Raw genomic sequence first — 27200 nt, 5'->3', positions numbered from 1 at the left:
CTGACTAACTAGCACGTTTGTACATTGTATTCTAGTTACAGATTATGTACCATTTATGTTAGTTTAAGATGGAATATAACATGCACACATTGTCATAAACCCATGTTACCTTCTTTTATCACAGGTGTTAAAGCTGAGAGACTTGCAGACAGGTACTCATTACACCACTTCTAAATAGAAGTGTTGTGTTACTAGTGTCATGTATGTCTTCTTCTCCTCTCCACCTCTATCATTAATTTAATTTATATTTCTTCTACATATAGCTATGCACAAATGTTGTTACTAATTGCACACTGTATATTGTTTTTTCTCTTCAGTTTGTATGTACTTGGAGGGAAGCCCTGCTGGACGGGCATATTTTAAACATCACCTCCATGCTTTGCTTTGCAAAACGTCTCTGACTCTTTGTTCAATGCTGCAGAACCATATTAGACCGAGCTCTGAGTACTGTCATCTCGCTGTCAAGGTAAGGTGGATATCAATTACAAATGTGTTACCCAAATAAGAAATCACTTATGTGGAATTACAGTATAGACATGTTCTTCCTTATTAATATTAACTTAAAATATTTTATATTGGGATTAATTAAAGCTGGCCATACACCAGACCGACTTTCCGCCAACCATCCAACTAGTTGGTTGGTTTGAATGAAAATCCGGTAATGCATGGGAGCAATTAATAATCAGCAATTTGTCCCCAAGCACCAGAAAACACGAAAAAGGTCGTTCATGCAAGTTGGTTAAATCTTTTGTCCGTTTTCCAGTTATTTGTTCCCATGCATTACCGGATTTTCATGGCCAGCTTAAGAGTTTATAGATTCTGTGCAATATTGGGGAGTATTCCTTTTAAAGTGCACCTATCACTTCTGAACTGTTTACTGCTTCTAAACCTTTATGGTACTGATTGCTTACATTCTCAGATCCATCGGGCATAGAACCTATTACCATGGACTACATAAATAGCTAATTAGGATACCAGTATCTACAGCAACATTTCCATGTGCAACAAAGTGGCCGAGTTCTCTTTGGCAACTTGGCCAATATAATGCTCCTACGTTCCAATTCTGCACTGCTAACTTTTATTCTGTTGGTCATGGCTCACTCCACTATTTTAAGAAGGACTTTTATTAACGGCAAGACTATTCAAGAAGACTGTTTGGTTCTCAAATGTTGGGCAGCATTATATCATTTAGCAAAGTTACACAGTTTCAAACCTTTATTTTATTAGTTAGTCACACAAGTGGTTGCAACTTTACTGTACATTTTCAAAGTTCAGCTATGTTAATTGAAATTAAAACCGAACAGCCATAAGGTGCCAATATTACGCCCATTTTGATCAATTTGAACTGAATCACCTCCAAGAATTTTTTAAATTTATAACTAACTTTTGAGGTAGCTCAAAGGTTAGTTATAAGTTTAATAAATTCTTGGAGGTGATTCAGTTCAAATTGATAAATATTACTGAAATACTGGCATCTTATGGTTGCCAACGTACATCGCACATTTTACCTCACACACCCTAGTGGTGGGCAGGAGGTGAATCCCTCCAATTTTTTTTCTGGAGAGAAGTACAGTAACAGAGAGAAGTATCAGATGGAGGATATGGAAAGCTGTAACACATAGGTAAGATGGGACTCAGATGTAGCGAAATGCGTTTTGTACAAAAGTTGTGTAACCTTATACATCTATGCTTCTCTAAGTTAATTGTACCATCTAATATTTTTTGTTTACTTCATTTGGCCAATTCACTGGTTTATGAAGAAGGTTGTGTAGGATTATGTTTTTGTTTCTTTTCTAGTTGTGCCTTCTGCTATTTAGAGAGCTAGCCGAGAATATTAGCTCACTGGTGTGGGATTCTGCTTGCACCCCAAACCCCTTGGAAAGCATTCTAGGATCTCTCCTGCACATAATTAGAGACCAGGTACGATGTATTCTGAATGAGTTGTATTGGCTGAACGCCTTGTCAGTGGATTCTAACCTTCTCTGTTCAGCATTTACAGAAAAGTTAGTGATTGCCCTTGTTCGCTTTGAATTCAGATGATCAGATCTTGTATGTGTCAAACTTTAAATATTTAATTGTAACACAGCTGTTTTTTTACTGAAAGGGACATTTATGAACTAACATAAGAATTGCACAGTATTTTATATTCAGATTTTTTTTTAGCCAGTTAATTACAGCTGGTGCACCGACAGGCTGCAGCAGACATGGACAGACAGCGCCAGCGCAATTTGAATCTGGCGCAGGTCGCGAGCCATTTGTAGCTCTCGGAGTGGCAGCCAGTCAGGATCCACCAATGCTGATTGGCTGCTGGTTCGCAACCTTTGATTGCCTTGCGACCAGCGCGCTTCCTCTACATGACTGCTTGCCAGTGCACCAGCTATAATCAACACCACTGACACCCGGGCCCCCCTCGACGGCCCTGACTGGATTGGCCCACCTTGTATGCGTAACTGGGTGCCGGGGGAGCAGCGGGCCACAGAGGTAGCTCGGGCGTCATAGCAGCTGCACCCCTTGCACCCATGGTAGTTACGCCACTGTTTGCATGCATGTTAGCCAACAGTGGAGTCCTTTCAAGATCAATGGAATGGGGTTATAGGCGAGGACAAGATAAACAAAGGCTGCAGGTGTACTTCAGGGTCCAGTCTTCAACCCAGGCAACGTTGGGTGCTCCAGCTAGTAGACTAATATGTCCCTCGCTGATTAAATAACAGCAGCCTTTATGCATTTGTCCGCCTTACTGATGTAATCAAATGACTCTTGTAGAATGTCAGTCGAGACGTCAGGTTATTAGCAGGAACAGCTGTGGCGTCACTGGTAAATACAGGACCGATAGCAGAGTCTGCAACTCAAGCTGCCGTGAACCTTGTACAACAGTTTAGCAATGGTGAGCTGCAACAGTAATAAAATGCAAATTGTTCATAATATTACAGCATTATGTAGTGTTTGTTTGTTTCCCTAACCCCTGTGCGTAACAAGCTTGTGGAAAGGAAGAATATGATAAATATGCAAAACACTGTATTAGTCATTACAGCTACATGAGTCTGAAATATTTTATAATTTATAGAATAATATGTGTATATCTTTTCAAGGATTTTATTTATCTTTCCATGGGGGTAATTCAATAATTGTTTTGGGCACCTTAACTAATGGGCGCCCAACGGAGCAATTCGATTGTTGCTTCGTTTGGGCGCAAGAGCTGCAGGTGCCAAAATTTCTGCTAGCACCCTCCTGAGGTGGCGAGCAGAAATATGCGAAAAGTCCATTGTATGGGTACCCAAACCAGGACTTTAGCTGGGTTTAGCCACTTTATGCATAAGTTATTGGCGGCCAAAGCATTTGAATTTCTCTGTCAAGTGACCATTACATATTGCCACCCAAAAGACAATTGAATTCCCCCCCATATATCTGCCTTACAGCTGCTGGTGAGCTGAGGTTTGGAGAGCTCCATGTGACTGTCCCGGACTGCATAATAGATGAAGTGGGGCTACTTGCTGTATTGCGAGGACTGCTAACCTGTGGCCGCAGAGATCTCCTAACCAGTGGATTACATTCACCCAGCCAGGTAATGAGGGCAAATGCTGACATGTCACTCTATAGCTCATATTATATCTCACCTCTTGAACAAGAGATCGCAAGAACGCCTGTATTGCCTTAAACAGCTATAAAATCACAGGCACTCTCTACAAATTGTATTTCTACACATGAGCCAATACTGGACCAAGGATAAAGAGTGGTTTTCTACTGAGTCCTGATGATGTAGTTGAGGAGATGGGCACTTTACAGCCCAGCAGTCGGTTGTTCAGCCCGCCTATAGCCCTCCTTTCTGAGTCCTGTCTGATAAATAATGGACAGAGCTACTGGGGGCTTTTGTGCAGGGCATGGGGTGGGAGACTGCCGTCTGAGGAATTCTGGTTCAGTGCTGAGGAGAAGGGCAGGTTCTTTTACCTGGCATTCATGTAAATGCCAGCAGCATGATTTTTTTAGAAAGAGTGTGGAAAACCGCATTAGCTGAATGAGATCATACAAAAATAAACGCACGTCCTCGCATTTTGGCACTGCCATATCTTAAAAATTTTAATATTTAGGCTTCCTCTTTTATTTAAGAAATATATTATGTATGTGTTCATATCTGAACCCACTGCAGATAAATAATATAATTTGCAGACTTAATTACTCTTAAAACACCCATCAGCCATAACATTAAAACCACTGACAGGTGACGTGACTAACATTGATTATCTCGTTTCAATGGTCCTTTCAAAAGGTGGGATATAATAAGCAGCAAGTGATCAGTCAGTTCTTGAAGTTGATGTGTTGGAAGCTGGAAAAATGGGCAAGCATAAGGATCTGAGCGACTTTGACAAGGGCCAAATTGTGATGGCTAGACGACTGGATTAGAGCATCTTCAAAGCGGCTGGTCTGTGGGGTGTTGGACCTACCAAAAGTAGTCCAAGGAAGAGCAACCAGTGAACTGGTGACAGGTTCATGGGTGCCTATGGCTCATTGATGTGTGTGGGGAGCGAATGTCTGACATTAAAACCGACCTTTAGTAATGCTATCCATTAGACATAGAAACCGCCGTCAATTGATGGCAGCTTCCGGTGTTTTCTAAATGACACCAAAACCGCTGCTTAATAAATTTTGCCTGTTGTATCAAATAAAAAAATTGCGGTAAGGTTCGTTTTTACTGCACGAAAAATGATCGTGTGCCGTTGAGTTCCACCCAAAGTACTTCTTTGTGGTGTTTTTAAGACATAAAGAAAATCACAATTGCTTTTGGTCCCTTTCTTAAAATGTAAATAATAGAACAGGTTTTTTTGGCCATTTGGGTTAAAAAAAATGTTTTTGACACGTTACAATGATTAGAAAGACTAATGGTATTTTTTTTAAAAATTAGTCTTCTGAAAAAACAGGGCATTATTTGTGTGGGTACCGTATAATAAAATCAATTACATTGATATTGGAATGTCACGACGCTAAGGTCGGAAACCCTCAGCAGTGAAGTGGTCAAAATACTCCTTAAAAAGAGGAGTATATTTACACCACCAAAAAAACAAAAACAAAATAGCGTAACCACCTTGCCTAATGTTTTGTTCTTTCTTTTGAGTTTCTTGGATTGAGCACATTTGAAGACTGTTTATTGGTCATGCCACTTTTGAATAAACATAAATATTTGATACTTAGCAATCGCTGGTGATACTGCACTTTCATGCTGTCAGCTAAGAAGATGAGCAATAAAGAAACTATAATTAATTGGGGAGAAAAAAAAATCTAAATTTTGTTGTGTTATACAGTATATATCTTTAAAGAATAAATAAGCTATTGTGAATATATATAATATAGAGAGAGAGGGAGAAAAAAAGAATGTCCTTATTATGCGCTAGAATATAAATTGCTGCACCTCAAGTTGAACCCCTGTTAGTGGGAACACTACGATCAAGACATACAAAACAAAAACTTAGAGGGCGCAAATGTATCCAATATCTTTCGTTACATCAATTAAAATACTGAACAACAGTTCTTTTTGATGTTAAGAATTAAAAGTCAATTCAAATTGTCACCAAAGTGGAGGTTCTTTTAACAGATAATCCAATTCACAGTCTATTCATCTGCTTTGAATCCAATATTGTTGATGGTAGTTTCCATATGTTATGAAACTATTTGTCTAAAATAGACCCGCTCACCAGAGAACACCCAAAAACATGGCACAAAGGCCAACCATTAGAATCGTTTGAACAATAAAATATTTTTATTATTATAAAATTTCTCTGTCAATCTGACATATAAAATGTATACACAAAAATGCTTACATAATCAATTTTTTGACTTTCATAATCCTGATTAGAATCCAATGTACAGATAATTCCTCTCTGTTTGATGGATTCACTCCACAATCCAAAGCGTTTCGTCCGTTATTTAGTTATTTAGCAGTTTAGCAATCATGGAGTAGATGGAGTTTCTGGCGGAAATTATGGGGCGCCCAGGGGGATTATATAATTCCTTGTGTATTTTGGGTAAGGAGTAGAGCATTGGAACCAAAGGGTGATCAATTGATAGAGCATTCATTGTAGGGCGGTCTATGATAAATATATATATATATGTAAATAAACGCAGAGTTTTATTTGTTTGCAGGAAATGACATGGTAATATTGAGTGGGAGAGAATACAATGTGATGATGCTGCATAGAATAGGAAATGTAGTTGTGTGCAATGTTTTCATTTTATATAAAATTTGTTGCTTATTTTATGACATACAAATGTGTTTATTTTGTATAATTCCTTAGACTGTGACCTTGTTGGACACTCTCCTTCCTATTGTAGCCTCTGTGTGTGAGACGCAGACTGAACCTTATTACAGTTTTCAAGGTAATGTGGCAAAGGATGAATAGGTTGATTGTTGAAGCTTGAGGACCTTATTCAGAGTCAGTATGACATGATCTGAGATTGTTTTTTATGTCAAGTGGTGAGTTTTCGCATTGCGCATGCACAAATTTAATGCAATCTGGGATTTTTTTCAGTCTCAAACGTGATTTGAAAATTGAATAAATAAAATGTAAAAGATTAAAATGGACGAAACAAAAAGAGAAGTATGCCTACTTCAATACTAGGTAATAGAATGAACTGCTGATGAAAGTTAAGTCATCACGTTGTCAGACTGAATGTGCACTGCGTGCATGCCACCAAGATTTAATTTAAAATAAGCCTCACACATACTCTGCAGACTGCACCCCTAGCTGATGACATTGTGGTCGAGGGTGGTGCCGCAACTGAATACTGGGGGTACAAAAAAAAATAAGAGAAAGAGAAACACGGGAGAGGATCAAGAGACCTACAGCTAGGTCAGTAGGGACAGAGAGTGAAGGGGGAAAACCAGCACGACATTAGAGGAAAGTGAGAGACAGTCAGAAGTGGAAGAATAAACGGATAGGCAAGAGAGAAATGACGTAATGGGTACAGAAAGGAGAAGAAAAAAAGGGGGAGGGAGACTGAAAAGAGAGAGGAGTAGAGAGCTACACCGGAGAAAAATGAGTGAAAACAAAAACCAAACAATACAGCTAGTATATTCTGAAGTGTTCACAATAATATAGATATATTTGCGTCCTCTTCACTAGGCATAGTTGATTCACCAATCCAGTTGGGTACTTATCTCCTCTATCCGGCCATTAACTGTAATGTTTTTATTTTATGTATTGCTATTTTTTACGTTTTGCAAATACTATCTGAAGCCACGCCTCCAGTCACAACCACTCTCATATCACCCAAGTACAACAGAGAGATGGAGTCACATAGGCAACAGTAACGAGATGCAGCTCCAGATTTGTGTGTGCAACTCACTCAGAATAGGCCACAAAGATACAAATGAATTTGTGATTGCGTTTTGCAGTTTCAGATGTGTCTGATCTCTGAATAACACCCTGTCTTTCTCCTCCTTTCTTATAGTGTTTTGCCTTTGGTTGCAGCGGGTCCGTGAGCAACTGGCTAGGCTTCTCAAAGTTCGGGGACCATTTTTCTTGAGCGACAACAAGGAGATTGCCAAACTTCTCTGGATCGGTGCGGAAATGCCAGTAATATATTTTTACATTTGTCTTTATTTGTGTCCATTCCTCTCCTCCAGTATTAGTTCAAGTCTTTAATTTTATGTAACTTGCTTCATCGTAGGTGGATGGTATGTCTGCAGTGACGTTCAGCTGCTTTCAGCACTACTTGCACATTCTTCGTATGGAGTGTCAGCTCTTGGCAGTATCGGAGGAAACCATGCTCCAAGATATGCTGAAGAAAATCACAGATATCTCCTGGCAGGTCCGGTCAAGATACACTCCACTCTGCGCTCTGCTGCCATACCTGGGACCTAAGAAGGTCAGAGCTATATAATGGGCACACTTAGTAAGCTGTTACTGATTAATGCCATTATTTTCATCATTCTCTAAATTATTGAAGACAAATTGTTTTATAGAATTTTGTGAGTGTAACATTTACTCAGATGCATCCTTTGCTGCTTTTGCTGCATATTATGTAGGCACTACAGTATATAAATAACTGTTAATAGTCTTTGTATGCAGTGATAAAGATTGTAACTGCTTATTATTACATCGTACAGTATAGCTCAACAGATGCCAATGCCCTTGGACTGTTGTCTGTCTGAAGACACACAGCTTATATTAGAAAGGTTATGTACTGTTCACCAGTGTTGTGTCTTTGGAAAACATAGCTATAAAGATGTTGGGTTTCATTATTGTGGTAAATATTACAAATTAAAATCTCCCCCATTCACAATTTTGTTAAACAATTGTCCATGTAATCTTGTCTCGGTCGGTTGAGCTTGCTGGCATTATTTCATGATCTGCGTTTTTGTTAACACATAAATTAGGAACAATTCAGGTTACTTTTTTTATTCTTGTATTGAAATATGGAATGCAAAGTAAAACATGGTAAGGCACGGCTCAGGTTACCGATCTACTGATTTCTATAATATGCTCTGTATGTTGTCTACATGGACAGCAGTGATCTATGTGGCTTTGAGGTTACTGATGGCTCCACTGAGTGAAAATGTGTGGATGAGCCCTTTCTCCACTATAAAGAGGACTAGTAATACCATTATTATTATTATCGTTTATTTATATAACGCCACAAGTGTTCCGCAGCGCCTTACAAAGTACATAAACAAATAGGTTGATTTACAGTGACTTACAGTACAGTACAATACAATACAGGACATGGATAATGTACATTGCTACATTCGCGACCATAACACCCAGATAAGCAACAATGCAAAGCAACCAAGTGTTAGGTGCCCTGGTAGAGAGTAAGAAGCAGATGAAGGTATACTAAGGAGAAGCACAAGAGGGTAGAGGGCCCTGCTCATAGGAGCTTACATTCTAAAGGGGAGGGACAGACAAACAGGTGTGACACAGATGGGGTAGGCAGGGAGGAAGGAGTATGTAGCAGCAAGTTAAGATGAGAGCTGGAAGGCTTTGAAGAAATAGCAAGTCTTGAGAGCCAGTTTGAAAGATTCGTAGTTGCTTTATCTCAGACCTAGGTTAACAGACTGGCCATAGGTTATTCTGGCTCGATAAGCCCTTTTCCCTCTGTATATTTCTATTACTAACATGTGTGAGATGTACTTTGTTTGCTTAGCTTAGGTCAACCTAAATTTCCTCATTCAGTTTCTCTAGAAGATATAATTAAATCATCACTAGAAATGTGGTCTTTGCAGAGCAATAACGTTTGCGGGACAAAAATGATACAGACATACCGTAGGAAATGTCCCAGTTATATTCAACTACAGCGCTACAAAATGACTCTTGCCATAATAGCCAGTAATGACACCTACTGTACTTCTATGTGCCCATGTCAGTGATTATACACTAGCAATGCTGTGTGCTACTGACAGTCTGTAGCAAGTGAATCTGTGTCACTCTGATACATGTGGGATCTAGTTTTATCATGTACAGGTGACTGCTTCATTGACATTATTTTTTGCCTGCAGGTTCTTGCTCTCTACCCTCTGCTCCCAGCTCACCTGTTTTGCTGTCTGGCAACAAACTTTCTATGCCCCCCAGCTGTGGAGATCTACCGATCCCTTCTTACTCTGCAGAGAGAGCAATGGGTTCAGGAGGGACAACTGAATGAGAAGGATCTGGGTAAACTATGGGCAGAGATTTGGCTCCTCCCTCTTTCTGATGCATTGAGTTCCACAGACTGTAGCCTGCAAAATAATGCTGCCACTCACTTTCTACCTTGCACCCTGCGCATTTTTGCTGAATCACCCAATTTGCTTGCAAAACGACTGCACGGTTGCGGCCCCCCACAGCTACGTGCTTGGATCAGCCTTACACGTGCTCAGAAAATGATCTCTGGACGAGTGGCAGGTGCAGGAGAGAGGCTGCAGCTGTGCTTGGAATCTGCTGATGATGGAGTTCGTTTGAGTGCACTGAGTTTCCTGTGCTGTGGCCCTAGAAGCAACCAGCCCCCATCTCCAGAGGAGCTGCAACTCCTTAAGAAATATCTGCCTTACAATATGGGCTGTGACAGTCCAGGCTTCCGGCAACAACTGCAGGCAGTGCTCCGCAGGGCTCTGGAGAGGCTAAGAGATGGAGCTATGTCTGCCCTACGCAAGGGACAAAGCAAGGAGGAAACTGTGTCCCAGGCAATTGGTGAGATGATGGATTTTACTGTTGAAGTCTAGCAGGTTATTAATGTGTATTAAAGTTGTATTGTATTATACAGTGACCAGGTGTACATGTGGTGTGTTCCACTGATGGCAGTATTGTGCTGAATTATCAATGCACAACATGGGGTATTGTATAAGCTTGTATGTGCAGCCCAAGTTCCCTAACATTCATTTAACTACACTATAATGAGAAATGGTCTGACATTGACCAAATTCAGTATTAGGAAATTACAATGCTCATTTTTTGATAGGTGACTTCCTGGATATTGTTATTTCTTATCTAAAATGTAGATCATATTCACTCCATATACTTTAGAACTATATGACTACCAATATATTGAACCTATGTATCAGATTTATTTATAAATTGTCTACAAACTTGAATTTCACACACAGATTTCCATTGTCTCTTTTATGGCCAGACTTCACAGAATGGCTGTTTCAGCTGACCATCTCAACACTGCCCCCTACTGGAAATTACCAACGACGATGCAGTGCTCTAATTACCCTCTGTTCTCTATTGGAATGCTGTACTGACTGTTGGAGCCCACAGAAAAAGAAAGGACAGCCCCCACGTAAGTGGCTGCACCCCATAAGGAAAACAAAGTGTCTATCCTTGCAATGGTTTGTAATGTCATGCAACAGACACTAACTATGCCACCAAAATAGTCATTTTTCAAAAGTCCATACAGATTGTGAACACACAAATAATGTTGTATAGTGCTAACTCTGTGCACTTTGGAGTTTAGGCTAGATTTCTTAATAGTTACTAGTGCAGTTAGCTGTTACTTTATATGCTAACTTATAAAACAAATAAAATAGCATACTTGTATTCACTCTGGTGTGAGGGATGGTGTCAAATGTATATACTAGATTTGTCCAGAAAACAGTTCCTACATGTCAGCATCCAGCCTTCGGTCACTGTAGCTGTCCTGTGTTTTTACAGAGGACCTGAGTTTTCTGCTGAACCTTGCAAAGCAGAAAGGATGCTGGCATTTCCTGTGCGCTCACACCATGCAGAGTCTGTTGGGATGTATACAGGATAGCACTAATGAGGTAAGTCCTAAATCACTGCACTATATAATTCTACATAAAGGAAATACCATGTTTTACCAATTGTTACCTGGTTGTCAGTTTATTGACTTGGAATGAACTGATTGCCTTTAATGTCTTATATATGCATAAAACTGCCCGCCCTTATTATCTGCAGTCTATGGGCCACATGTGGAACTAATGCTTCTAAGCTTCACCAATAGGAATGATTTTAAAATCTTATATGTTACATAGGGCACAGAAATGATAGGACATTTCAAACCAGTACAGGGAACCAACAGGTTAAGAGTAATGCTGGGTACACACTGGCCGACATAACGGCCGTTCAATTGAACAGCCCATATATTGCAGGCTCGTTGGCGGGTGTGTACCAGCCATATGTCTGTGAACAACGTCGTTCACAGACATATCGCGTCGACTGTGCAGCACAGATATATCCGCTCATTGAGCTGTGTGTACGGGTGATCAGCCGACCACCCATACACTTGCTGCAGAGGCCGCCAGTGACTGACATCACAGTTGTGATGTCAGGCACGACGCATCAGACTGACAGCTGGTAAGTGTGTATACATAGGACAGCGAAACGACCTGATGGCTGATCCGTCATCCTAGTGTGTACCCAGCTTACGAAGATTGATGGCAATCAAAAGCCACTATGGCCAGGAGCTGCTAAAACACTGCAGCTTGCAGGGGAGGTGTAACCAAGTTGTATTATGATGGTCAGATAACAGTAGACTGAGGAAAATATAGTAGGGGAGGTGTAAACCAGTTGTATCATGACAGTCAGAAGGCAATAGACTGAGGAAAAGAGTGCAGGGGATGTGTAACCCAGCTGTACCATGGCAGTCATAGATTAAGGAAAGAAGAGCTGGGGAAATGTAACTCCACTGTATCGTAACAATTAGGTGACAACACACTGAGTAAAGGACAGCAGGGGAGATGTAATTTAGCTGTATTGTAATGGTCAGGTGACAATAGATTGAGGAAAGAAGAGCAGAGGATGTGTAACCCAGATATATCATGACGGTCAGGTGACAACACACTGAGTAAAGGACAGCAGGGATGATATAAGCCAGTTGTATTATGATGGTCAGGTGATGAGATTGAATGAAAAAAAAAAAAGCAAGGGAGGTCTAACTCAGCTGTATCATGATGGTCAGGTCTCACTAGTCTGAGGAAAGGAGAGCAAGGGAGGTGTAACCAAGCCAAATCACGACTTCAGATGACAATAAATTGAGCAAAGAAGAGCATGGGAGATGTAGCCCAGCGGTATTGTAACGATAGATGACAACACACTGAGTAAAGGACAGCAGGGGAGGTGTAACCCAGCTGTATCGTGATGGTCAGGTACCAATAAACTGAGGAAAGGAGAGGGGCGGAGGTGTAATATCGTTGTATCACGATGGTCAGATAACAATAGACTGAGGAAAGGAGAGGGGGGGGGGGGTGTAATATAGTTGTATCATGATGGTCAGATAACAGTAGACTGAGGAAAGGAGAGCAGGGGAGGTGTAATATAGTTGTATCATGATGGTCAGATAACAATTGACTGAGGAAAGGAGAGCAGGGGAGGTGTAATATAGTTGTATCATGATGGTCAGATAACAATAGACTGAGGAAAGGAGAGGAGGGGAGGTGTAATATAGTTGTATCATGATGGTCAGATAACAATAGACTGAGGAAAGGAGAGCAGGGGAGGTGTAATATAGTTGTATTGTTATGCTCAGGTACCAATAGACTGAGGAAAGGAGAGGGGGGATGTGTAATATAGTTGTATCATGATGCTCAGGTACCAATAGACGAGGAATGGAGAGCAGGGGAGGTGTAATATAGTTGTATCATGATGCTCAGGTACCAATAGACCGAGGAATGGAGAGCAGGGGAGGTGTAATATAGTTGTATCCTTATGCTCAGGTACCAATAGACTGAGGAAAGGAGAGCAGGGGAGGTGTAATGTAGTTGTATCGTTATGCTCAGGTACCAATAGACTGAGGAAAGGAGAGCAGGGGAGGTGTAATATAGTTGTATCGTTATTCTCAGGTACCAATAGACTGAGGAAAGGAGAGCAGGGGAGGTGTAATATAGTTGTATCATGATGGTCAGATAACAATAGACTGAGGAAAGGAGAGCAGGGGAGGTGTAATATAGTTGTGTCATGATGGTCAGATAACAATAGACTGAGGAAAGGAGAGGGGGGGAGGTGTAATATAGTTGTATTGTTATGCTCAGGTACCAATAGACTGAGGAAAGGAGAGGGGGAGATGTGTAATGTAGTTGTATCATGATGGTCAGATAACAATAGACTGAGGAAAGGAGAGCAGGGGAGGTGTAATATAGTTGTATCATGATGGTCAGATAAGAATGGACTGAGCAAAGGAGAGCAGGTGAGGGGTAATCCACTTGAACTGTGATGGTCAGATGGCAATATGCTGAGGAAAGGAGAACAAAGGAAGCTTTGGCTCGGAATATTGGGGGTCATTCATACCCGCTCGTGAGCGTCAGGCCCGCTCGTGACCCGCTCAGGGTCAGCATCAGACCCGCTCGTGAGCGTTCCCCACTGCGCATGCGCACGACGGAGGGAGCTCCGTCGTGCGCATGCGCGAGACCCGGCGAGCGACGGGCTCACCATCGCTCCGGGTCTCACACCAAAGGGGGGCGTGCTGTCGATGTTGATTGACAGCACGACCCCTTTGGGGGGCGTGCCGGGGGCGTGCCTGCCAGACGGAGGCGTTCCCATGTCGTCACCCACAGCTATACGAGCGGCCAGGAGGCCGCTCCATTTTCATGGAGGAGGGCCCTGATTCAGAGCGAGCGCTCTGGTCGGAGCGTTCAGCTCTGATTCTGGCCCATTATGTACTGTGGTGAGGAGCTGATGATTGTCATAGTTAAGGCTGCCAGGAGCTTTATAGCGATAATTGTAAAATGGGCAGTGTTGTTCACATTGGCAACTGCTTCTTATGGTTATCCTATGGTGATCCTTTGAGCTGTGTCAAGTTAAGGGTACTACTGAAATTTTGATGGAGGTAGGGGTATACCCTAACACCAGTCCTGTTTCCCAATGCAGCATATGATAAAATAATTTTTTTTTTCACTCAACCTACCCTACAGCCAGGTCAGATCTCTTGTGTAAATTCTGTAATCATAGGTTGTGTTTCCTGGTCTCTGTATATTGTTTTGCAATTGTATTGAATGTTCTACTTCTGACCTTGGCTGTTGCTTGGTTATTGTCTCTTCCCTTGATTGTCTGAAGGGATAATTGCTTAGCTTGAACTGTTCCTCATAACCATACAGTGCACATGGCCACTTTTGTAGGTTTCATTCGCACACATATATGCTGTAAAATAAAGGGTGATTCTCTGTGTGACTCACGGGACATTTACATACATTCAAGTATGTGAACTGTTTCTATTCCACAATTTTTTTTTTCTTGTGTCCAAGTATTAAATCTTTGTTGGCAGAAAATATACACCCTCGCTGCATGCGCACAGCATCAATTCACCGGCGGTGAACTGTGCACTGCAATTTTTCACCCCCGTGGGACACTGTGGCCTGCAGGTGGGGACAACACCAGTACACCTGGCAGGCTATTTCAGCAGGGCACTAGCAGGTAGGGCAGGGAGCATTTTGCCATTTTAAAATCAGGCAGGGAGCGGCGTCCTGCTAAAACAGCCTAGAGGGAAGACTATGACTGATTCTGCTTTTTACTTCTAGCCAACAGCTTCAAACCTATTTTAATCCTTATATAATATATGTATGTCCATTTTTCTTTTCTTAACACTAGCTTTAGAACAAAGCCTTTTATTTTCATCTAGTGAAACAGATTGCTGATGTTAAGAAGAAGGACATATTGATTGGTGTATTCCTTGCATATATTATACTGGGTGGGAATTCTTGTGAAATCTAAAAATGTGCAATTGCCGTTTCAACTTAGGCATTTTATTCTGCAGCTTTTATCATTTACATACAGATCCGAGAGATGGCATCTGATTTGTTGGCTCGTTTTTTCCTGCCTGCTCCCGAGTCATTAACCAGCACACTGTTCAAGTTAGGGCAGAAGTCTCTCTGCAGCCCACGCGTACCACTGGCAGAAGCTGGTGCTGTCCTAATGAAGACCTTGCTACAAAGGTATTTAAAAGTAAAGGTAATGGGTTTGATAACCCATTTATGGGGTGCTTAGTGCAAAGCAAATCATATTGTATAAGACTCTTTAAAGTTAATAAGAGGTAAAAAAATCTAAATGGTGACCCCATTAACCCAGGAGAGTGATTCAAAAACAGCGTGATCCAGTTTCAGATTTGAGTAGCATACTGTGTATTCTCTGTCTTGACTGGTCTTCCTCTATGCAGTTCATCTGGCTCGCAAACACTGGTAAGGCCGGGGACTCAACACAACTTTTAGAAGCGCTATTTGTTTTATTCTTTAAACATGCAATGTGCACAAGACCCTATGTAGAGTATAATTAACTAGCAATACATAACCTGATAACAGCTCCTCTTTAAGGCTAGTGTCATACTGCTCAGAAAAATGCTGCTTTCTTATATAGGGTCCATAGGGCTCCACAGAGAGACCTTGGGGTGTAGATGGTGTTTGAGGACTGGGCACCACGCAGTTAAGGCTTTCAGCTCCCAGGATGCATTGGTCCATCTCCCTATACCCCAAGCCACAGGCACCTCAGTTTCGTTGGTGCCCGGCCGGAGTCGGGTCACCATTCTGCAGTGGGCTGCTTAGGCAGCCCAGATAGCTTTATTTATATGATTTTATTTATTTTTCATAGTTTTTCTGCTGAACGGGTAGCAGCAAACTGTCTACAGGACGTCTGCGCTCCCGCTCCGTCACCCCTCCGGGCACCGCAACGCAGCTGTGGCTGTGGATATCGGCTTGCATCCCAGGGACCTTCCTAGCCGGCCCCGCTGACGGACCCAGACTGCATCCCGTACACAAGGAGGCAGGTCCGTGGATTGGCAGTTTTACCTCCTGTCTCTGGGGACGGACTGGAGGTGCTGGGAGTGAACACAGGCTTTGTCCATAGTGATCCACTAGACCACCAGGGTACATATGGAGTGGGAATCCAGCTTCCCGGTGGTTACAAATCAACATGGGGAGGTCAGCTTTCCCCATTAAAGCGGCCCTTCCCCTCAGCACAGGGCGCCATTCCTCTGAGGTCTCGCTTCCCTGAGCTGCTCTCCTCCTCTGACCACACCCCCTCAGTGGTCTCCGGCGGCCATATTTTCAGGCTCAGCCACAGCTTCTACCCAGTAAAACGTTTAAGCGCCCCGGGGTTATCGTCACAGTCCACGTAGCTCTCAGATTCTGAGATGTCATCTGAGTAGGCAGAAGATGTTGATCTCTCTAACACTGACTCCCCTCTGGGAGAGGAAGAGTCAGTCAAAAATTAATATTCCTGCTTTGGTGCGAACTGTTAGATCCATCTTACTAATAGAAGATGACGATCCAGCCCCAAAATCAAAGCACCCACTGTTTAAATTACAGAAAGTGGCTTCAGCAGAATTCCCTCTATCGGATCAAATAGCTGAACACATGGCAACAGCTTGGCAGACGCCTGGTAAGAGGTTTCAGCCCCAAAAACGTCTGACCTCCTCTTATCCATTTTCTGCAGCTCATTGTTCAAAATGGGAGATTCCCCCTGCGGTGGATTCCCATGTTATGCGATTAATTAAGAGCACTACATTGCCTATCCCTACAGTATCCTCTCTGAAGGACCCTACGGATAGAAAGGTTGAATCTTGCCTTAAATCGATACTCTCTTTCAGGGGCTGATGCTCCTCCGACCATGACTATTGCATGGGTGGCTAAAGCAATAGAGAGCTGGGCTGACGCACTTGAAGACTCTTCTCCATCAGATGCATCTAGGGATCAGATGTTTTTCATAGCTCACATATGTGTCTCAGCCACGGTGGGGTCTGCCCGCCGTACGCTGTGGCTACGCTCATGGAAGGCTGATGCGGATTCCAAGAAGGGCTTAGAAGTATTGCCCTACAATGGGGAAGTCTTGTTTGGCCCAGACCTTGACAAGTTTGTAACCACATTGGCGCCATCAAAAACTGCATTTTTACCTTCAGCGTCTACTACTGCAAAGCCTCAGTCTACATCTTTTAGGTCCTTTCGTCCTCAAGGAAAGCCTAAAGGTCAGTCCTTTCTTAGGCAGTCGGCTTCCACTAGGGCCGCCAAGCCCAGGACCAAGCAGGCCTGGACCATCAGACGCCGTGATAAAAAGTCAGAGGACAAGCCCTCAGCCTGAAGGGACGGGCCTCCCCCTGGGGGACCCCAGAGTAGGAGGCCGACTTCTTCAGTTTTCCCACTGCTGGTGTCAAACCACCATGGACGCTTGAGTAAGAGAAGTGGTCTCTCATGGGTACGCCCTCTCATTTCTAAGATGGCCACGCCACCAATTTTTCTGCACATGCCCTCTTTCGGACTCAAACAATGCCCTGCAAATCCAGAAATCCATAGAGTCCTTGCTGCAAGCAGAGGTAATTGTGCCAGTCCCGCTATTTCAGTGAGGGACCAGTTATTATTCTACTCTCTTTCTGGTTCAGAAGCCGAATGGGTCTCATCGGCCTATCCTCAACCTCAAATCCATGAACATTTTCCTCAGGGTACCCAGGTCCAGGATGAAAACCCTACGCTCTTTCATCCTAGCTATGGAGCCTGGGGACTTTATGGTATCTCTGGATATGTACAAGCAAAATGAAGAAAAAAGTATTCCAACAAGGGGCACTCACGGACTAATTGTGTATTAGATTATGGTGACCCATGAAAATATGAGAAAATTTCTGTATATAAAATGTAACCTTTAATTCATCTTTAAAATACTATAGCCAGCAAAATATTAAAGTGCAAAATTGTGTAAAAGTGCTTTCGTAGTGATATTATAATAAAATCAATAACAAATTGGGGAAGGACTTAAAGATATTTAAAGTGTCTGTGCGGACAACTCTCAGTTTCTTGGGTATCTCTGGATATTCAGGACGCTTACCTACATGTACCTATAGCGCCCTCTCATCAGCGATATCTCCTGTTTGCTATACTACAGCAACACTTCCAATTTCAGGCTCTGCCCTTTGGACTAACAGCTCAACGTGTATTTACCAATATGATGGTATCATGGTGGCCCACCTTCGTGGTCAGGGTGACTGACTGCTACCATATCTGGATGACCTCCTGCTCTTAGCAGTATCCCCAGGGGTGCTTCAATGTCATCTGCAGCTAACCATCGCTTTCCTTCAAAAGCACGGATGGTTAATCAACTGGAAAAACACCCTCCCTGTATCCTTCACAAAGAATGGTTCATCAGGGAGCCCTGCTAGATTCTCAGGATCAGAAAATTTTTCTGACATCAGACCAGATCTCCACACTTCAACTACGATTGCGCAGAGTCCTCCACAGTCACAGAGTGTCAGTCCACTCAGCAATGCAGGTTCTGGGATCCATGGTATCCACCTTTGACATGGGTTGCCCCATTGGATCAGAGCTCAGGCGATGGTGCTCTCTCCAGAGGTTCGTCTGTACCTATCTTGGTGGCTACAGACATCTCATCTTTTGGATCCCGAACTGGGTACTCCGAACAACGGATGCCAGTCTCCGGCTAGGGCGCAGTGACCGGTCAAAACTCCTTCCAGGTCCTTTGGACATAGGTCGAATCAACCCTGCCAATCAACATATTGGAACTTGAGCTGTCTACAGGGCCCTCATACTGGCCCAGGACATGGTTCAAGGAAAACCTGTACAGGTACAGTCCAACAATGCCACAACAGTGGCTTACATCAATCATCAAGGAGGTACTCGAAGTCGGGCAGCAATGACAGAAGTGTCAGGCATTCTGTCATCTCTGCGGTGTTCATTCTGGGAGTTCTCAATTGGGAAGCAGACTTCCTCAGCCGTCACGATGTGCATACACGGGGGTATGGTCTCTTCACCCAGAGGTTTTTCAACTCCTAGTGAACAGATCGGGCCTACCAGAGGTGGACCTCATGGCCTTCCGACACAATCACAAAGTGCCGGTGTACTGGTACAGAACAAGTAATGCCAAGGCAACCTTCGTAGACGCATAGTCAGTGAAGTGGACCTTCCAGATTGCGTACCTATTCTCTCCAGGCTCGAGTTCTTCGGAAGTTCAAACAAGACGGAGGCACTGTTTTGCTGGTAACTCCAGCTTGGCCCAGACATCATTGGTACTCAGATTCTTCAGAGTCTCTATCGAACACTCCGTTCCTGCTGCCTCAACGCCCGGACCTGTTGTCTCAGGGTCCTTGCCTTCACCCGGACCTGGGTCATCTGTCTTTGACGGTGTGGATCTTGAGACATCCCTTCTGAGGTCCAAAGGATTCTCTAGCTCTGTGTTCCAGACTATGCTCAGAGCATGTAAGCCAGCCTCTGCTCTGATCTACCACAGTGTGTGGCATACATATTTCCAATGGTGTCGTACCAGAAGCTACAACCCTCAAGTGTTTAGGATTTCCAGAGTCCTGGCCTTCCTTCAAGCTGGACTGGACCTTGGACTCCGCCTTGCCTTGCTGAAAGTGCATGTCTCTGCTCTGCACATTTGGTTCCAGCATAGACTTGCTCCACTACCGGATGTCTGTAGCTTCCTCCAGGGTGTCCTCTGTATACAACCTCCCTTTGTCCCCCCAATGGCTCCTTGGCATTTGTCAGTAGTTCTCCATGCCCTTCCAGGGTCCTCCGTTTGAACACCTGGAATCTGTGGAACTCGTGCCTCACAACGAAGACTCTTTTTCTTCTGGCTATGGCGTTCGCCTGAAGGGTGCCAGATTTAGGGGCGCTCTCCTGTCGTTCCCCATTTTTAATATTCCATCAGCACAGGGCTATGCTTTCAGACTCGCCCTGGTTTCCTTCCAAAAGTTGTTACTCGTTTCCACATTAATGAGGAAATTGTAGTCCCGGCCTTTCAATCACCAGACCCATTGGCAGGTGAGGCCTCCTTGGATGTGGTCCGTGCCCTCAGGATCTACGTGGACCGTACCAGTTCTCTTCGGAAATCAGTCTCCTTATTTGTGCTCTACAGATTTCGCAGGAAGGGATGGCCAGCCAACAAACAGACGTTGGCTAGATGGCTTCGCATGACTATCTCACAGGCTTACACGCAGGCAGGCCTTCCTGTACCGGCTACTGTTACTGCTCATTCTACTCGCTCTGTGGGTCCCTCGTGGGCAGCTCGCCGTGGCGCCTCGGCTGAACCGCTTTAAAAAGGTGGCCATGTGGTCCTCTGTCCATACCTTTCTGAGGTTCTATGCCTTCGATACATTTGGCTCTCAGGATGCTTCATTTAGACCCTGGATTCTCCTTTCAGCGCAGGAGCATCCTCACCCTTGAATAACTGCTTTGGGACATCCCCAATGTCTCCCTGTGGTGCCCTGTGGACCCTGAAGAAGAAAAGGAGAGTTATGGTAAAACTTACCTTTGTTAACTCTCTTTCTTCGAAGTCCTGACGCACCTGGCTTCACATGGGCTATGTTTCAAGTCACCGGTTTCCTATATCTCAGGGGCAGGGTATAGGGGGATGGACTGATGCATCCTGGGAGCTGAAAGCTTTAACTGCATGGTGCCCAGTCCTCAACCACCACATACACCCCAAGGTCTCCCTGTGGACCCTATGGACTTCAAAGATAGAGAGTTAACAGAGGTAAGTTTTTACCATAACTCTCATTTTTGACATTCTCACAACATTTAGTGACACATAGGCCCAAATGTACTCGCCTGCGAGCTGTGGGCAGCAGCAAGGTTTCAGTGATGTAACCTCGAGATTTAAAGTGCAATTCTTTTTAAACCCCAAACCAATTTTCAATTTAAAATGTGGTGATCTGTCACACATGAGCACTTCAGAGAATATTGGCAGTGAGAGCTCTGAATGTGGAAACTGTTGTGTGATATACAGCTTTTCCCATTTTAGGGATGTGTAACTAAACCAGATTGTGACAACTTACGTTGTAAACACTGGTTTTCTAATTTGAATTCAGACATGCCAATGTCAGACGAGTTTAACCACTGAACCGTTTGGATATTCACTTCTTTTAATTTCATTTAATTTATAACATCATCTCCAAGCGCCGAGATACCAGTAATTCCCCATGCTGTATACAGGACCGGGTTGGAAGACCCGGGTTACCCAATTACACTGCAGGATTACATGGGTCTTTCCAGTGCTAAACCTTGCAAACTACCCGTTTGGGTTGTCGGGTCATTAGACCCGGGAATGCAACCCTTTGCCCCTTTTACACCTAGCAGCAACCGGGCTTAACCCTGCAATAACCCAGGATTTTGCTGCTAGTCTGAAAGGGGTATAAGCAGTTTCAAAACTGAGATGTCTGTTGTTTCTTCACACAGAACACTGAAATAATAATAATAATTACAACTGCAATTGATCAATATCTCCTAACCAATTTTCTTAAAAAAAACTTTTTTGAAGTATATTTGAACAAGAATCAATGTGTAACTCACTTTGCTCATGGTTAAGTAACCTTTCTTTTCAAAGTCTTTTGCACAGAGCAGTCACCCAAGTCACTGCCTTGTTTGTGGCCTGTCTCTTTCCATATATTATACACGTGGAAGATATCATTCCCTTTTACTAACAACAAGTCACTGTTTACTCTTGATATGTGATGTTTAGAGAAGCATTTTTTATGCGAAACAAACTGTGATTCATAATGCTGGGCATACACGGCAAGATAAAATGTCTGTCAGACCGACAGACATTTTATCTGGCCGGCTGCCAGCCGCAGATGTCCGCGGCATACACTGTGTGAAAAATCTCACAGTGTATAGCCCGACATCTGCGCTCCGCCCCCGGGGGAGGAGACATTTCCCTGTTCCTTCCGTAGGAAGGAACACAGGAAATGTCTGTCTGTCGGCCGCGCTGGGCATACACTGCCCGATGCGGCCGACAGTTACCGGGTAAATATCGCATCGGACGTGCATGCTGGACAATCCAACATGCCCGACCGAGCAATATTTAACCCTCGGTCGCCCCCCCCCCCACGCTACAATTATCGCGGCAATCCGCCGATATCGGGCGGATCGTTCCGATAATTGCAGCGTGTATGGCCAGCATAAGATGGACCGGCCTCACCTGCAATGTGCTTGTTGGAAATCTCTGGCTGTGTTGTTGTCCTCATACTTTCATTTTTCTGAAAGAAACGTAAGCTTGTTGTTTTCTGATTTACATTCTTACTCATTATGGGTAACAGCTGGCTGAACACAGATATCATTTTTAAGATACTGCACACTTGCTTTTTGGACACATTTTTTAAGAGCGGCCCAGATAGTGCCCACTTGTTTTTTGGTCACAAATTAATTATTTAAGATTGGACCAGATACTGCACACTTGTTTTTTGGTCACAAATTATTTAAGATTGGACCAGATACTGCACACTTGCTTTTTGGACACAAATAGCCATTCACACTTGCTGGCTGGACAGATTACAGTCAGCCCAGATATTGAATAACAACCAAACACAGTGTAGTGAAAAACACTATCCTTCTTGGCGATGATATCAAATGTTATATAATCATAGAATTGATACCTGCTGCAAGTAACCAGGGTCTAGTTAGGACCCTATAATGATTCCAAAAGATCTAACAAATGATAATCACTGCGCTGGTATTCAATTTCTTTGTATTTAATACTAATATATGGTAGATCAAAGCTTGCTCTCTATTGGAATGCAGGGACTTTTTGAAGACTTGTAAAAAAAAAAAAAAAAGTCTTGAAAATTCCAGGCATTCCACGGGACAAAACGCGTTGACCTAATTTGTTATCCCTGTTACTCTAAAACTCCGGATACTGCTCTGACGAGCATTGAACTTATTGGTGAGCAGCCGGGACATGAATAAGCAGCAGCCGCACTGATCTGATTACTCAGCAGCAGGGACAAACAGTAGCCCGCTAACATCTCCCTATCTCCACCCACTGTTTCTATAAGGACAAAGAGTGCCCGGTCCTTGGAATCCATGAGCATGGCCACGCGGTGAAATGGACTAATGGTAATTTCATTAATACTATCACATTGGCTGGTTATGAGTGGGGGAACCTAACAATATAGCTAAGATTACTTGGACCATATATTGTAATACTGGGATGCCAGTACTTACAGAAACAGCTTAATGATAGCGGCCAGCTGATCAATCAGTATGTATGCTCACGTTCTATACGAACTCTGGATTGACTTTGTTACATGCTTACCAAATCAGATGATTTGTAAGATCTGTGAGATATATATCGGGCGGATCGTCCCGATAATTGTAGCGTGTATGGCCAGCATTAGCCAATGGGGAGGGGGGTGTAAGAGCTGTTTTTTGCCCTGCTCTACAACTACCCCAGCAGTGAAGAAGTAATTGGAAAAAATTAACTGTCTTTTCTCCTTCATCCACTAGGGGATACTGGAGTTCAAGACAGTGGGGTATAGACGGTGGTAGAGCAGAGCCTGGCACTTTAAATAAATTTAGAAGTGTGACTGGCTCCTCCCCCTCTATGCCCCATCAGCCCCAGTTTTTAGAATGTGCCCGAGAGAGCCGGTCGCACATCAGGCTGTCTCCAGCCTTTCTCATATATATCTTTTTTTTTAATTTATTTACAAGCATGAGGACAGGCAGGCTGCTTACTGTGGCAGTCTGCCTGCTACGTGGGAGCCGCTGGGAAGGGCACCACACGGCTACTGCAGTCTGTGTCCGGTGATCCTGAGGAGGGGGCACACACAAATATGGAGTCATCGGACCCCGAGAGGACCCGCCACTGCTGACACCGGCATGTGTCCGGGTTCCTCTCTGCCCCCTCAGCCCAGTATCCCGGCCGCAGCAGTTGTGAGTATGACCACTGCTCCCGATTAGCAGGAGCAGTGGATGTATAACTGGGCTCAGTGACACTGTCACTGTAGGAGGACCCGACTTCCCCTCCCGCCGCACCACCCTCTCCTTGACTTCGGGTCACCAGGTGCTGTACAGAATTCCCGGTCATTACCGGGGCAGCAGGGGCGGAAATGGCGCGTCATGCATACTAGCGGTGCCTTTTATAGTCGGGCTCTCCCTCACTGTGTGCGCACGCGGCTGTCAGCGTTAGTAGCGCTTGCCCTCCCGGGGTTTGTAAGGCGGGCAGCCGTGGCTCATAACTTCATAAGCGCACGGACCCAGCTTGAGACACGCCGAAAACAGTTATGGCGCGTCCTGCACAGCGGTGCCATATGTTTCAACCTCCCCCTCATGAGGGGATATGCTGGAGCAGCAGGTACAGCGCCAGTAGCACTACGGCAGCCTGCAAAGGATATGCTCTCCTCTCCTGCTTAGCAGGAGAGGTGTTCTTTTAAGAGCCGAGTTTTCACTCGTGAGCGCTCCCTGTGTCCCAACGCTACACACATTGATGTATGCAGCGCGGACCAGCGCCTGCATGAGAGCCCTGCTTCCCACGTTAGGGTAGTAAAATCAACTCCCTCTTTTATTAAGAGGGGTCCGTCACGCAGCACAGCGCTGACACACTCCCACTCGGGACAGATAATGAAAGTACGGGGCCCGCCGCCAGGTGTAGCTGGCTGAGTCCGGGTCTCCTACCCCTCCCCCCACAATGGGGAGATGGGTGTTGTAGCTCCGTTCACTTTATCACAGGTAAGTGACAGGCGGCTGACTGCGCTGTCACTTACTGAAAGCGCTGGAGCTATCATATAGTTAGCCGCTTAACAGCGTAGCTGTTAGTCTGCTGAGGCGGTGCTTTAAACTATACGCTCCGGCGTTAGCTACTTCGGGGCATTCGTGTTAAGCGCTTCGGCGCCCTCCATAGCAGTATAGCTCATTGCCCCAACATCTGCTGCACTGATGGTTATTGCTGCCCATCCCCCAACCTCACGCTTGCGGGTGCACTAAGACTCCGCTTTATGCGGTTCTGTTGAGGGGACAGCGTATGGTAACCAGGATTCCAGGCTAGCATGGACATTTTGCGCACACAGCGCAGTATAATCTTCTACCCTAGCGCAGTGTAAGAGGCTTTCCCTTCACTTCTGCAACACATGTATATGTAAGTGTTGTGTGTGTGTGTGTGTATGTAGATGTATATGTATTCCTATATAGGGTGTATAGGCAGTCAGCAAGAGGAAATAGGCCGTGAATCAGTATAAATGACGTTTAAGCGCCTACTGTCCCGCTGCAAAGAGGTCTTGGAATGGGGAATTTAAAAAAAAAAATATATATATATATATCTATATCTGGCACAGTGACGTGTGCCCTTAAGTCCCGCATGTCTCCTGGGGTTGTAGTGTGTGTATATATATATATATCGGGTAGTCTATGGACAAGCCTTATTCCAGAAAGGTTAATTAGCACTCTGCGCAAGGATGGCAAGCGTTCCAGTGCACACTTCAGCAGTACTCCCCATTGGGTTGGGTTTTCAACCCAGTGTTGACTGAGGGGGCAGGCCTTGGGTCTGGTCCTCCCGAATCATCCATATCAGGAACGGGAATCCCAGACTGGGCTTACCATCCCTGTGGCCCAGCATTAGAGGCTGGGATGCCCACTTCTCTAAGTGACAGGCCTTATCTCCTGTTTAGATGGGGGTAGTGCGCTGTGGATTTCCCCAAGGGACAGGTCTCCCTTTTAATATGTTGGGAGGACTCTGTTAGTACACAGCTCACTTTTCAGGGGCAGTAATCCCTTTAGTAGGTAGATTGTTAATCTTCTGCAGACAAATATAGCTCAACTAAGAAGATGAGCACACGAGTAACCGCAGGTTTCCATGAGATACCAGTCTGGGACAGCACGCTGCTACAATATCCTGCCCCTTACACCGTAACAGAATGACGGCCACACGCGACACTTGAGCAGCCTCCCTGCATTGAGGTAAGCCACATATATTTATCCTAAGCCTTGCTATAGAACATATACATGCTGGAGTTAGTCCTGTGGGCTCAGTTCCTTCCTTCCATGGCTCTAACTATTGCTCATGTTCTAATTTTACATATTATCGTTACCTACCAATCTTGTATGTAGGTACGCATATGGATGTGTGGAGAGGTGTGTGTTGTGTGTGTATGTATGTGTATATATATGTATGTATATACATACATACATACAATCTATATCGCTTCTTATCCTTACCATAAAGGCAGAGGTAGGATCTGTTATCAGTTTTATGTCTGGTACCTAGCATATTTAAAAGAAAGATTCTGCGATCAGAGAATGGTCTCTCCTGATGCGGTAGTTGGTACGATAACTCCGCTTTACACTTCTCTCCCTGGGGTTTTGTATGTGGGTGTATGTGTGTACATATATGTATATATATGTATGTGTATATATATATATACCTATATTTCCTAGGATGGGAAGCCACCTAGGATTACCTAAAGCTGTCGGCTTATCCATGTCTGTGTGTGTATGTGTGTGTATATGTATATATATTAAATGGTGGCTCTATAGACTAGAGTCATGTTCTGCAGCTTACACAGTGATAGACATTTCCCTAAAGCATTGCTTCTATTATGAACCCTATACATTACTGGGGCCTTCTTGTATGTATATAGGTATAAAGATATGTACTTACATCCTACTGGGGTTGTAGTTCTGTTTTGGTCAGTCCCTATCTATGGCGCCCCCCTTTAGGGGGCTCTATGATTAGTTCAACTTTGCACTTGGTAGCAAACTTATAAGACACTGAGTGTGAAGGATATATATATATATAAAATATATATATATAGATAGATAGATAGATAGATAGAATGCTGATCGTCCGGTGCAGGAATCTGACAAGTAAACTTGCTGTGTTGGCACCACTCCTCCTTTCAAAGAGATGGCCTTCTCATGCAACTATGTTTGTTTGTATGTACATGTGTATATATACTAATATATTCCCATCCCTGGTATGGATATTTTCTAATAGGCAAAACCTGGGGTTTAAGCCTATTTGGAGTTATCACCAGAGATATATTCCTTCTTTTCTTGGGATAACTAACGCACTCTGTCTATG

The 27200-nt window shown here is 43.9% G+C and overlaps 1 protein-coding gene across 2 annotated transcripts in view; it reads left to right on the top strand.

The window, feature by feature from the left end:
• The window catches only part of LOC148517947 (tRNA (32-2'-O)-methyltransferase regulator THADA-like), a 51954-nt gene that overhangs the window by 6140 nt on the left and 18614 nt on the right, over positions 1 to 27200 (top strand). For both annotated transcript variants that reach the window (XM_088477837.1, XM_088477838.1), the window contains 12 exons: positions 125 to 152; positions 318 to 466; positions 1798 to 1920; positions 2764 to 2884; positions 3417 to 3562; positions 6285 to 6366; positions 7441 to 7565; positions 7660 to 7857; positions 9488 to 10154; positions 10594 to 10746; positions 11118 to 11227; positions 15192 to 15349. In XM_088477837.1, coding sequence (XP_088333963.1) covers positions 125 to 152; positions 318 to 466; positions 1798 to 1920; positions 2764 to 2884; positions 3417 to 3562; positions 6285 to 6366; positions 7441 to 7565; positions 7660 to 7857; positions 9488 to 10154; positions 10594 to 10746; positions 11118 to 11227; positions 15192 to 15349 — 2060 coding nt within the window. The remainder of the gene's footprint in view (positions 1 to 124; positions 153 to 317; positions 467 to 1797; positions 1921 to 2763; positions 2885 to 3416; positions 3563 to 6284; positions 6367 to 7440; positions 7566 to 7659; positions 7858 to 9487; positions 10155 to 10593; positions 10747 to 11117; positions 11228 to 15191; positions 15350 to 27200) is intronic.

Source organism: Taudactylus pleione, unplaced genomic scaffold (genome assembly GCF_031769625.1).
Source record: "Taudactylus pleione unplaced genomic scaffold, aTauple2 ptg000205l, whole genome shotgun sequence".
NCBI lineage: Eukaryota > Metazoa > Chordata > Amphibia > Anura > Myobatrachidae > Taudactylus > Taudactylus pleione.
Note: the sequence above shows the minus strand (reverse complement) of the source record. Positions and strands in the feature narration are given on the sequence as shown.